This window comes from Tachyglossus aculeatus, chromosome 11, assembly GCF_015852505.1.
Source record: "Tachyglossus aculeatus isolate mTacAcu1 chromosome 11, mTacAcu1.pri, whole genome shotgun sequence".
Classification (NCBI taxonomy): domain Eukaryota; kingdom Metazoa; phylum Chordata; class Mammalia; order Monotremata; family Tachyglossidae; genus Tachyglossus; species Tachyglossus aculeatus.
This window is the reverse complement of record NC_052076.1, coordinates 16558459-16570996: the sequence shown is the minus strand read 5'-3', so window position 1 is coordinate 16570996 and position 12538 is coordinate 16558459. Positions and strand designations below refer to the sequence as shown.

The 12538-nt window shown below is 45.7% G+C and overlaps 1 protein-coding gene across 1 annotated transcript; it reads left to right on the top strand.

The window, feature by feature from the left end:
• The first annotated feature begins 900 nt into the window (after positions 1-900).
• On the top strand, positions 901-10125 carry LOC119934673 (keratin, type I cytoskeletal 10-like). The gene is made up of 8 exons (XM_038754238.1): positions 901-946; positions 1049-1266; positions 2239-2321; positions 4322-4478; positions 6082-6243; positions 6338-6463; positions 7563-7780; positions 10122-10125. Exons 2-8 carry the CDS (start codon positions 1084-1086, stop codon positions 10123-10125), a joined length of 933 nt encoding a protein of 310 aa, XP_038610166.1. The 5' UTR covers positions 901-946; positions 1049-1083.
• Positions 10126-12538: the final 2413 nt, after the last annotated feature.

Genomic DNA, 12538 nt, shown 5'->3' with positions numbered 1-12538 from the left:
TACCATCATTATTATTATTGGACTCATTCTTTTTCCCACAGGGGCTTACAGTCTAAGAAGGAGAAAGAACTAGGATTTTATTCCATCACCAATGGTATTTACTGAGTGTTTACTGTGTGCAGAGCACTGTACTCGGCGTACAAAAGAGTTGGTAGACACATCCCCTTCTTATAGATGAGGAAATTGATCTTAAGTGACTTGCTTAAGAACAAAAAGCAGGCAAGTGGAAAGCTCCAGGACTGAAATTCCTGACCCGCTGATTACTGGCCCCAAGAGCTTTCCACTAGCCCACACTGTCTCTTCAGCTGAGGGGAATAAAAGTGCAAACCCCAACCAGTCAAGAGGCTGCTAATGGATGGCTGGGAAAATGTTCCAAACTCAAAACCTGGGCAAAGGAAATGTGCTTAGAAACTGTGTCTAAGGTATTGTTCTCTACCAAGGTGCTCATCACATCGTAAGCATTCAATAAATACCACCGATGGATTGATCGATCGATTGCGGCAGGAAGAGAGATTGATCCAACCTCAAAAGGTGCTCATTAATGGCTTGGAAGATGAAAGGTTTCACAGACCCTCTGATCTCTGACGTGCCACCTGCTTTCCCTCATTCTGCGCCCACCGCCCTGGGGAAGGGACGTGCCAGGGAACGTGGCGGTGGGCTATTAACCCAGGTCATTCATCAAAACGTGGAGCAGAAAGGTTTTGTCGGCAAAAAAACCCCACCATCCATTAGGGAAAAATGTCAACGATGGCGTGTCAAACTCCTGGGTGTATATAAAGCCCTAAAACTGATCCCTTGGTTCACGGTCCTCAGGCCTCACTGCACTTGTTTGAAACAATGGCCTATTCTTGTGTGCCCCGGCAAAACTCCGGACCCCAGAGTGGGCACGTCGGCCTCTCTGGTGGTCTGGGCATCGGAGGCTCCGGCTTTGGCGGGAGCGTGTCCGGTGGCCTAAGTAGCCCATGCAGAGGCTGGAGCGCCGGCTCCGGATGGGGGAATGTTGGAAACGGGTCCGGTGGGATTGCAGGGAGCGTCGGGGGTTATGGAGAAGGTGGACTGCTCTCCGGGAGCAAAAAACTCACCATGCAGAATCTGAATGACCGCCTGGCTTCCTACCTAGACAAGGTGGATGAACTGGGGCAAGCCAACAAAGCGCTCGAAACCAAAATTAAAGAATGGCATGAAAAATTTGGACAAGGAGCGGTGAACGCCCCTTCCCGGGACTACAGAAAGTATTACAGCACCATTGAAGACCTTAAAACTCAGGTCAGTAGTTGTGGGCTTAAGACTGTGTCCAACACAATCTGCTTGTATCCACACCAGTGCTAGTACAGTGTCTGGAACATAGTAAGTGCCTAACAAATACCACAGTTGTTACTATCATTATCATTATTATTATTATTACGAAGACTTGTGGTCCAACCACTTTGGTTTGGGCGAAAATGTATCTGCCAAGGGATGACGGCCAATCTGCTTTAAATGAAATGGGGCGAAGGGGCATCGGATCATCATCATCATCATCGTATTTATTGAGCGCTTACTGTGTGCAGAGCACTGTACTAAGCGCTTGGGAAGTACAAATTGGCAACATATAGAGACAGTCCCTGCCCAACAGTGGGCTCACGGTCTAAAAGGGGGAGACAGAGAACAAAACCAAACATACTAACAAAATAAATAAATAGAATAGATATGTACAAGTAAAATAAATAAATAAATAAATAGAGTAATAAATATGTACAAATATGTACATCGGATGTCTGGGGGAGGAGCAAATTAGATTTGCCGCTTGCTTTTACATTGCAGGGGTGATATGGGAGGGAGAATTTTTACTGAAAACAAGTTCAGAGATCACTCCTGCGCTTAACCAGGGGATTGAATAGGAGTCAGTTCGGTTTTTACTTGTCAGCTTGGGCATCAGTGAAGCAGCACGGCCTAATAGATAGAGCATTCATCTGGGAGTTGGAGGTCATGGGTTCTAATCCCACCTCTGCCACTTGTCTGCTTTGTGACCCTGGGCAAATTACTTGAGTTCTCTATGCCTCAGTTACCTCAACTGAAAAATGGGGATCCGTGTGGGACGTAATAAGCACTTAACAAATGCCGTTATTAGGAAGGTTGGCGTAAGTTTGAAGTTCCCGCTCGCAAGGCCTGATTGATCTGCTCGCCTTCCAGTGCAGGAGGATTCTGTGAGTCTGCGGAAAACTAACCTCATCTTTGGACCTTTCCCTTTTTTTCTAGATCATCCAAGTCACGCAAGACCACACCACTGCCGTGCTGCAGATCGACAATGCCAGGCTAACTGCCGATGACTTCAGACTGAAGTAAGCTGAAACAGAAGAGCCTGCCCCAAATTACACACCACTAGATATAATAATAATAATGACGGCATTTATTAAGTGCTTACTATGTGCAAAGCACTGTTCTAAGTGCTGGGGAGGTTACAAGGTGATCAGGTTGTCGCCCGGGGGGCTCACAGTCTCAATCCCCATTTTACAGATGAGGTAACTGAGGCCCAGAGAAGTGAAGTGACTTGCCCAAGTGACTTGACAATTGGCGGAGCCAGGATTTGAACCCATGGCCTCTGACTCCAAAGCCCGGGCTCTTTCCACTGAGCCACGCTGCTTCTCTAATCCTAGCAATCAATCCATCATTTGGTGGTGTTTATTGAGTATTTACTGTTTGTGAAGAGCACTGTTCTAAGCAGTGGGAAGCAGCATGGCGTAGTGGACAGAGCACAGACCTGTGAGTCTGAAGGTCGTGGGTTCTAATTCTGCCTCTGCCACTTGTCTGCTGTGTGGTCTTGGGCAAGTCACTTCACTTCTCTGTGCCTCACTTACCTCATCTGTAATATGAGGATTAAGATTGTAAACCTCAGGCGAGACAGGGACTGTGTCCAACCCAATTTGCTTGAATCCACCCCACGCTTAGTACAGTGCTTGGCACACAGTAAGCGCTTAACAAATACCACAATTATTATTAGTAAGCGCTTGGGAGAGTACAGTATAGCAGAGTTGGTAGGGGTAGCAGCGTGGCTCAGTGCAAGGAGCCCGGGCTCTGGAGTCCGAGGTCATGGGTTCAAATCCCCGCTCCGCCAATTGTCAGCTGTGTGACTTTCTGGGCCACAGTTCCCTCATCTGTAAAATGGGGATGGAGATTGTGAGCCCCCCATGGGACAGCCTGATCACCTTGTAACCTCCCCAGTGCTTAGAACAGTGCTTTGCACATAGTAAGCACTTAATAAATGCCATTATTATTATTATTATTATTATTATTATTATTATTATATGCTCCCTGCTCACAAGGATTTTACAGTCCAGGGGACCAGGAAGAGAGTAGGCCCCAGGCGAACAGTGATGCCAAAACTCATAGGCAAATCTGATCAGCATGGCCTAGTGAATAAAGCACAGCCCTGGGAGTCAAAAGGATCTGGATTTCCACCACTTGTCTGCTGTGTGACCTTGGGCAAGTCACTTCACTTCACTGTGCATCAGTTACCTCACTCATCTGTAAAATGAGGATTACAACCATGAGCCCCATACGTGAGCCCGTTGTTGGCTAGGGACCGTCTCTATATATTGTCAACTTGTACTTCCCAAGCACTTAGTACAGTGCTCTGCACACAGTAAGCGCTCAATAAATACGATTGAATGAATGAATGAATGAATATGGGACAGGGACTGTGTCCAACCGGATTACCTTGTATCTACCCCAGCACTTAGAACGGTGCCTGGCACATAGTAAGCGCTTAACAAATGCCATTAAAATTTTTAAAAAATGAACAAGCACTTAATGGCTTTTAGAAGTTTACTAAAGAGTTATCCACGTTATTTTAAGCAGCTAATTTGACTCCCAAAGAAGGGTAGAGTAGAGTGGCTCAGAGGAAAGAGCAAAGCCTTGGAAGTGAGAGATCATGGGTTCTAATCCCAGCTCTGCCGCTTGTCAAGTCACAACTTCTCTGTGCCTCAGTTCCCTCATCTGGAAAATGGGGATTAAGACTGTGAGCCCCATGTGGGGCAACCTGATTACCTTGTATCCCCCCAGCACTTAGAACAGTGTTTGGCACATAGTAAGCGCTTAACAAACACCATCATTATTATTACAGTATTAATCACACCTACCTTCTCCACTCAGTTGAATGCCCAGTGCTTAGAACAGTTCTTGGCACATAGTAGTTGCTTATCAAATACTATTATTGTTATTATTAGCCTTCCCAGCATTTCTAGCGATTTGGGGGAATTCTATCCAGTCTCAACATTTCCAACATCTCAAATGCGACCAAAGCCCCAAACCCTTTTCATCCCCTTCCTCTGGCCGTGTGCAGGTTTGAGAGCGAAGCAGCCCTGTGCCAGAGCGTGGAAGCCGATATCACCGGCCTCCGCAGGGTCCTGGAGGAGTTGACCCTGTCCAAGACTGACCAGGAGCTGCAGATCGAAAGCCTCACGGAGGAGCTGGCCTACCTCAAGAAGAACCACGAGGAGGTACTGCCCGTCAGTGGCCATCTCCCATTTGCTAACTCATCTATAATGACCCCTTTATTCAACGCTAACTACGGGCTAAACCCAAAGATCAGACCCAGGTCTGCCCCACAGGAGCTCCCCTTTTAGCTTATCCCCATTTTACGGATGAGGGAACTGAGGCCACAAAGTGACTTGCCCAAGATGCCACAGTAGGCCAGCTGAGGAAGCGGGATTCAAACCTGAGTGCCCGCACTCTTACCTCTCTTATTTCCTTTAGGCCACACCTCTCTGGGTGTGCAAAATGACCTTTTCCCAAGGAACAGATACAGTTTACCTCATTTTCACTGGGAAAGTGCCTTTTCCTGGATGACAATTTGGAGTAGTACTAATAGTATTTATTAAGCAGTTACTGTGTGCAGAGTGCAGTAGACTGTGCGCCCGTTGTTGGGTAGGGACCATCTCTATATGTTGCCAACTTGTACTTCCCAAGCGCTTAGTACAGTGCTCTGCACACAGCAAGAGCTCAATAAATACGATTGAATGAATGAATGAATAGTTCAGGTCTCTGCCCCTCATCAGGCTAAGCTCAGATCTGTTTGGTCATATCAATCAATCAATCAATCAATCGTATTTATTGAGCATTTACTATGTGCACAGCACTGTTCTAAGGGCTTGGGAGACTACAGTACAACAGAATTAGCAGATGATTTCCCTACTCATAACGAGCTTACAGTCTAGAAGGGGAGGCTGATAGTGGATTGTGCTCTATCCACTAGGCTATGTTGTCATTCTCCAAAAGATGCTGAGCAAACACCTACTCTGTGCAATCAATCAATCAATCAATCGTATTTATTGAGAATCATATTACTTTTAACAATAACTGGGGTATTTGTTAAGCACTTACTACGTTCTAAGTGATGGGATAGATAGAAGGTAATCAGGTCAAATACACTCCCTGTCCCCATGAGGCTCACAGTCCAAGTAGGAGGGAGGACAGGTATTTCATCCATATTTTACAGATGAAGGAACTGAGGCACGGAAAATTAAGTCACACAGCAGGCACATGGTGGAGTAGGGATTAGGAAGCAGCATCCTGGGAGTCAGAAGGTCATGGGTTCTCATCCTGGGTCTGCCACTTGTCTGCTGGGTGATTCTGGACAAGTCACTTCACTTCTCTGTGCCTCAGTGACCTCATCTGTAAAATGGGGATTGAGACTGTGAGCCCCACATGGGACAGGGGTTGTGTCCAACCTGATTTGCTTGTATCCACCTCAGGGCTTAGTACAGTGCCTGGTACATAGCAAGCGTTTAACAAATGCCATACTTATTATTATTATTATTAGATGCACTGACTCATTCATTCATTCGTTCAATCATATTTATTGAGCGCTCACTGTGTGCAGAGCACTGTACTAAGCGCATGGGAAGTACAAGTTGGCAACATCTAGAGACGGTCCCTACCCAACAACGGGCTCACCCAGGCATCTTTCCACCAGGCCACGCTGCTACTAGGCACTTGAACCTCTTTGTCGTCTTTCTATTTGCATTGATCGGGCATCAGGTGGGCGTGGAGAAGAATGACCTCAGGTATTGGTCTTTGAGGTTTCCTTTTTCTTGGGGCCAGGAAATTCAGAGCGACTCCAAGACCACTCTCGGGGGTGTCAATGTGGAAATCAACGCGGCCCCGGGAATCGACCTGACCCTACTGCTGAATAGGATGCGAGAGCAATACGAATCCCTCGCCGAGCAGAATCGCCAAGAGGCTGAAGCCCGCTTCGCGGAGCAGGTAAACCACGATTCCCCTTCCCTGGAGATGGGCCCAGCCAGGTTGGGGAACTTGGGGATGACCACTGTACTCTCCTTCCCCTGTGCCACCCCAGAGCAAAGAACTGAGTGTGCAGATCTCCACAAGTGTCGAAGAGACAAGCACCAACAAGAGTGAGATTGCCGAACTGAGACGCACTCTTCAGACCCTGGAGTTTGAGCTCAAGGCCCAGATCTCTCTGGTAAGACATCAGTTGCCTCTCAAAGGGCCCAAAGGCTTATTATCATTGTTATTATTAGTGTTAAAGCACCTACTATGTGCCAAGCACTGTACTAAGCACGGGGGTAGATACAAAACAATCCGGTCGGAAAAGTCCCCGTCTCTCAAGGAGCTCACGGTCTAAGTAGGAGGGAGTACGATTTCATCTCCATTTTACAGATGAGGAAACTGAGGCACAGAGAAGTTAGGTGACTTGCCCAAAGTCACACAACAGGCAGGTGGCAGAGGCGGCATTAGAACCCTGGATGTCTGACTCCTGGCCAGGCCACTGCTTTTTCCAAAAGGCCATGCTGCTTCTCTTGATGAAGGATAGTGTTTCAGGATAGAGTGCAGATTCCTGAATGGATAAAGAGCCGCCTCTAGCGAGGTCTTCGGGGATCTGAAGTGCAACTCAACAACAGGGCACTGCTTTCAGAGGAAAGACGGGAAGAGGTCTTTGTTCACTGAAATGTTCAAAATGAAAACTATACGTGAGAGAAATGGAAAAGTGTCTCGGTGGAATTCTGCAGCCAGGTGAAAATTTAGATTGGTGACAGAGTCATGAATCAGAATTGCAGCGCTGAGAAGGGTGTCAAGGTGTCAGGGTTTTGCCCTTAAGTGCAAAACGTTTTACTTTTTTATTTATTTATGGTAATTGTTAAGCACTTACTATGTGTCAAACACTCTAGTTCTAAACACTGGGGTAAGTACAAGTTAATTAGGTCAGACACAGTCCCTGTCCCCATGTGGGGCTCACAGTCTAAGTCGGAGGGAGAACAGGTATCCTCGTTTTACAGTGGAGGAAACTGAGGCACTGAGAAGTGAAGTGACCTGCCCAAGGGCACATAGTAATTGGCAGAGGCGGAATTAGAACACAGATCCTCGTGACTGGCCGGTGCTCTTCCCATTAGGCTCCGCTGCTTCTACTTTTCTGTGGTGTCCTTTAGCCTACCCTTTTATGGGCTTGCTGAACCATGTAATGGTACAATTGCTTTCTCCATAATTATATCTGATCACATTGATGCCTTGTAGTTACCATTTCATTGCATTTTCTGATCACATGATTTCCTTTCCCCCATCAGAAACAATCACTTGAGTCTAGTCTGGCAGAGACTGAAGGGAACTTCTGTGCACAACTGTCCCAAATACAAGTGCTCATCAGCAGCCTGGAAACCCAAGTGCAACAAATCCGGGAAGAAACCGAGTGCCAGAATGCAGCATACGAACAACTCCTGGACATCAAGATCCGCTTGGAGAGTGAGATCGGGACTTACCGCCAGCTCCTGGATAGAGAGGGAAGGTAGGCAGAAAATCCAGCCAGTGACCCCTTTCTCACTCCAAAGCCTTCTGGAGATTATTCTCTGCTGGAAAAATAATAATTGTATTATTCGTTAAGCACTTATCATGTGACAAGTGCTGTACTTAGTGTTGGGGTAGATACAAGATAATCATGTCCCCCATGGATCTCGCAGTCTAATAATAATAATAATAATAATAATAATAATAATATTTTGCCAACTTGTACTTCCCAAGCCCTTAGTACAGTGCTCTGCACACAGTAAGCGCTCAATAAGTATTATTGATTGATTAATAATAATAATGATATTTGTTAAGCGCTTACTACATGCAAAGCACTGTTCTAAGCACTGGGGGGATACAAGGTGATGAGGTTGTCCCACGTGGGGCTCACAGTCTTAATCCCCATTTTACAGATGAGGTAACTGAGGCACAGAGAAGTGAAGTGACTTGCCCGAAGTCACACAGCTGACAATTGGCAGAGCCGGGATTTGAACCCATGACCTCTGACTCCAAAGCCCGGGGTCTTTCTTCTGAGCCACACTGCACAGTCTAAATAGGAGTGAGAACAGACTGAGCCCCCTCCTTCCTCTCCCTCTCCTCCCCCTCCCCATCCCCCCGCCTTACCTCCTTCCCCTCCCCACAGCACCTGTATATATGCTTGTACATATTTATTACTCTATTTATTTTTATTTTATTTGTACATATTTATTCTCTTTATTTTATTTTGTTAATATGTTTTGTTCTGTTGTCTGTCTCCCCCTTCTAGATTGTGAGCCCACTGTTGGGTAAGGACCGTCTCTATATGTTGCCAAAATTGTACTTCCCAAGCTCTTAGTACAGTGCTCTGCATACAGTAAGCGCTCAATAAATACGATTGAATGAATGAACCGGTACTGAATCCCCATTTTGCAGATCAGGCAACTGAGGCACAGCAGGAAGTGGTGGAGCTGGGAGTAGAACTCAGGTCCTTTGACTCTCAGGCCTGTGGTTTTTCCATTAGGTCACAAATGTGGACTCCCAGAAGTCTCAGAATCCAGCCAACACTTTGGTTTGGTCCATTCAATCAATTGTATTTATTGAGCGCTTACTGTGTGCAGAGCACTGTACTAAGCGCTTGAGTTAGCCAATTCCAACTTGGTTAATTCCAACTTAATTCCAACTTAGCTCTTGAGTTAGCCAATTCCAACTTAGGAATTAAGTTGCCAATTCCTGTTGGCAACACAAAACCCTGAACTTCTGCAGCAGTTTCATTCGCCTTCCCAGAACCGTTTCGAAGAGAGCAGCATGGGTTCATTCATTCATTCATTCGATCGTTTTTATTGAGCGCTTACTGTGTGCAGAGCACTGTACTAAGCACTTGGGAAGTCCAAGTTGGCAACCTATAGAGACGGTCCCTACCCAACAGCGGGCTCACAGTCTAGAAGGGGGAGACGGAGAACAAAACAAAACATATTAACAAAATAAAATAAATAGAATAAATATGAACAAATAAAATAAATACGTACAAACATATATACATATATACAGGTGCTGTGGGGAGGGGAAGGAGGTTGGGCGGGAGGGGTAGGGAGGAGGAGAGGAAAAAGGGGGCTCAGTCTGGGAAGGCCTCTTGGAGGAGGTGAGCTCTCAGTAGGGCTTTGAAGGGAGGAAGAGAGCTAGTTTGGCGGATGTGCGGAGGGAGGGCATTCCAAGCCTGGGGAAGGACATGGGCCGGGGGTCGACGGTGGGACAGGCGAGAACGAGGAATGGTGAGGAGATTAGCGGTGGCAGAGGAGCGGAGGGTGCAGGCTGGGCTGGAGAAAGAGAGAAGGGAGGTGAGGTAGGAGGGGGCCAGGTGATGGACAGACTGTGAGCCCACTGTTGGGTAGGGACTGTCTCTATATGTTGCCAACTTGTACTTCCCAAGCGCTTAGTACAGTGCTCTGCACACAGTAAGCGCTCAATAAATACAATTGATGATGATGATGATGATGATGGACAGCCTTGAAGCCGAGGGTGAGGAGTTTCTGCCTGACGCGTAGGTTCTAATTCCAGCTCCACCACTTGTCGGCTATGTGACCTGGGGCAGGTCACTTCACTTCTCTGTGCCCCAGTTACCTCATCTGTTAAATGGGGATAGGGACTGTGTCCAACCCAATTTGCTTGTATCCAGTACAGTGCCTGGCACATAGTAAGTGCTTAGCAAACGCCATAATAATAGAGCACTACCTTAATACCACAGACAAAAGCCTCGGTATCTACACAAGGAAGTTGCCACTCTGCCAGCCCGAGGGGCTTAGGACACTTCATTTACCAATCAGAGTCCCCCAGAAATTCACAGTTTCATCAATTTCCTTTCGCAGCTGAATCCCGGGCAGAAATTTCTTATTAGACAATAAGCTCATTATGGGCAGGGAATGAGCCTGCTAATTTTGTTGTACTCTCCCAGGAGCTTACTTCAGTGCTCTGCACACAGTAGGTGCTCAATAAATACACTTAATTACTTGAATGATAGTTTGTTCTCTCTCCCAAACATTCAGAGTTAAGTTCCTTATGCAACCATTCGTATTTATTGAGAGTTTACTGTGTGCAGATCACTGTACTAAGCACCTGGGAGAGTACAGTATAAGAAAAAACAGACACATTCCCTGCCCACAATGATCTTACAGTCTAGTGGATGAGCTTACCTCCTTTTAAACAGGTTTAGATGGAGGTTTATATGGCAAATAGTTGATATTAATAATAATTGTGGTATCTGTTAAGAACTTATTATATGCCACGCACTGTACTAAGCACTGGGGAAGAGCCAATGTAAACAGATCAGACTCAGTTCCTGTGCCACATGGGAATCACAGTCTAAAGGGAAGGGAGACAGATAGGTGACCCCATTTAACAGATGAGGAAACTGAGGCACAGAAAAGCGAACTGATTCACACAGTGGACATGAGGCAGAGCTTGGATTAGAACCCAGGCCTCCCTACACCCAGTGGGTAGAGTCGGCCTGGGAGTCGGAAAGTCATAGGTTCTAATGCTGGCTCCGCCACATGTCTTCTGTGTGACCTTGGGCAAGTCACTTGACTTCTCTGGGCCTTAGTTACCTCAGCTGTAAAATGGGGATTGAGACTGTGAGCCCCACATGGGACAGGGGTTGTGTCCAACCTGATTTGCTTGTATCCGCACCAGCCCTTAGAACAGTGCTTGGCACACAGTAAGTGCTTAACAAATACCACAATTATTGTTATTATTATAAGCCCATTGTGCTTCTTCTTACAAGAATTTCTTAGTTTACATAGCTTAGCTTCCTTGAAAAACTGGACGAATTAAATACAAAATACATGCATTTAGCAAAGCCAATGCCAATTTTAAATATCAGCAATATCATTTAATGGAAAATTAACCTCTGAAAAAGTCTCTTTTCTCGAACTCTGAGTGGAGAAAACAATCCACTTGAAACTCTCTACATTTCCTGGCATAGGATGTGGTCCTGAAGGTTTTAAGATGGTGTTACTGGCATGAAACTTTATCTGTATGTGTAGGTGTGGCTGGGAAAACCATCAAGGGCTTGTAACCTTTTAAAATTCAAGGAGAGACTGGCCAAGGTGGTGTGTGTGTTTGTGTGTGACTTTTTCATTATCGAGTGTGAAATTCTTCCTCAGACTTGAGGAGTTGGCAAGAACTAAACCCATGAACTAATTGGCTTTAAACCCGCCTTCGCACCTGTGGAGTTTCAGGGTGCGGATTCCACATGATGGCAAAGAAAAGAGCCTGGCAGAGAGAAGGGCATAATAAGGCTTTCTAGGGGAGTGCCAATATTCATAGCATTGGACCAAGTGCCAGCCTCTAAACCCATTTGCCTTCCATGAGTAACATCAACCCACTCGGAGACCACAAACGCCTTATCAACAAGTCCCAACTTCAACTAGGGCCATTTACAATTCAGTGTTTCTGCTCTGAAGCGTCAAAGGAAGCAAATAATGCTGGACTGGGTTTAGAGTAATTCATATACAAATCAAGAACTAATTCCAAGCTACTTGTCTTCAAATCTAGACCTGAAAGTTTGAATCTTTCTTCATGCTCTGACTCCACAGGCCAGGCTGAGAGGCCATTTCTAGATAATAATAACGGTGGTATTTGTTAAGCGCTTACTATGTGCCAAGCACTGTTCTGCCAGAGGATGAGATAATTCAGCTGCTTTTTGGCCTGGTGCTGGTCACCTTACTAAATACTTTGTACATATTTATTACTCTATTTATTTATTTATTTATTTATTTATTTATTTATTTATTTTACTTGTACATATCTATTCTATTAATTTTATTTTGTTAGTATGTTTGGTTTTGTTGTCTGTCTCCCCCTTTCAGACTGTGAGCCCACTGTTGGGTAGGGACTGTCTCTATATGTTGCCAACTTGTACTTCCCAAGTGCTTAGCACAGTGCTGTGCACACAGTAAGCGCTCAATAAATATGACTGATACTTGGGCCTGGCCCTTGGAGGGAATGAAAAGCCGCATGACTTCAGAGAAATAAGGGAAGAAGTAAGAGATTTTAGAAACTGGATTTGAGAGAGAATGAGGGTGTTTGGAATCACAACCAACTTGACCTCCCCGTTTTCATGACATGAGCATGAACCTTTTGTTTGTTTGTTTTAACAATAAAGCTCCCAAGGTTCCCTAAACCCAGGAGATGAGAAGAAGAGAACCAAAGAACTTCAGCCTGGAAAGGATTCGGCATCTAGAGGGACTCCGAGGTGAGGAAACCCAGAACCTAATGATTTATTTTC

Excerpts from the sequence above, each read along its gene's own strand:
- LOC119934673 (XM_038754238.1), top strand. The coding sequence starts at position 1,084 with ATGCAGAATCTGAATGACCGCCTGGCTTCCTACCTAGACAAGGTGGAT. Across the intron at positions 2,322-4,321 it reads GCCGATGACTTCAGACTGAA|GTTTGAGAGCGAAGCAGCCC; the intron begins GTAAGCTGAAAC and ends GGCCGTGTGCAG. Across the intron at positions 4,479-6,081 it reads TCAAGAAGAACCACGAGGAG|GAAATTCAGAGCGACTCCAA; the intron begins GTACTGCCCGTC and ends TCTTGGGGCCAG.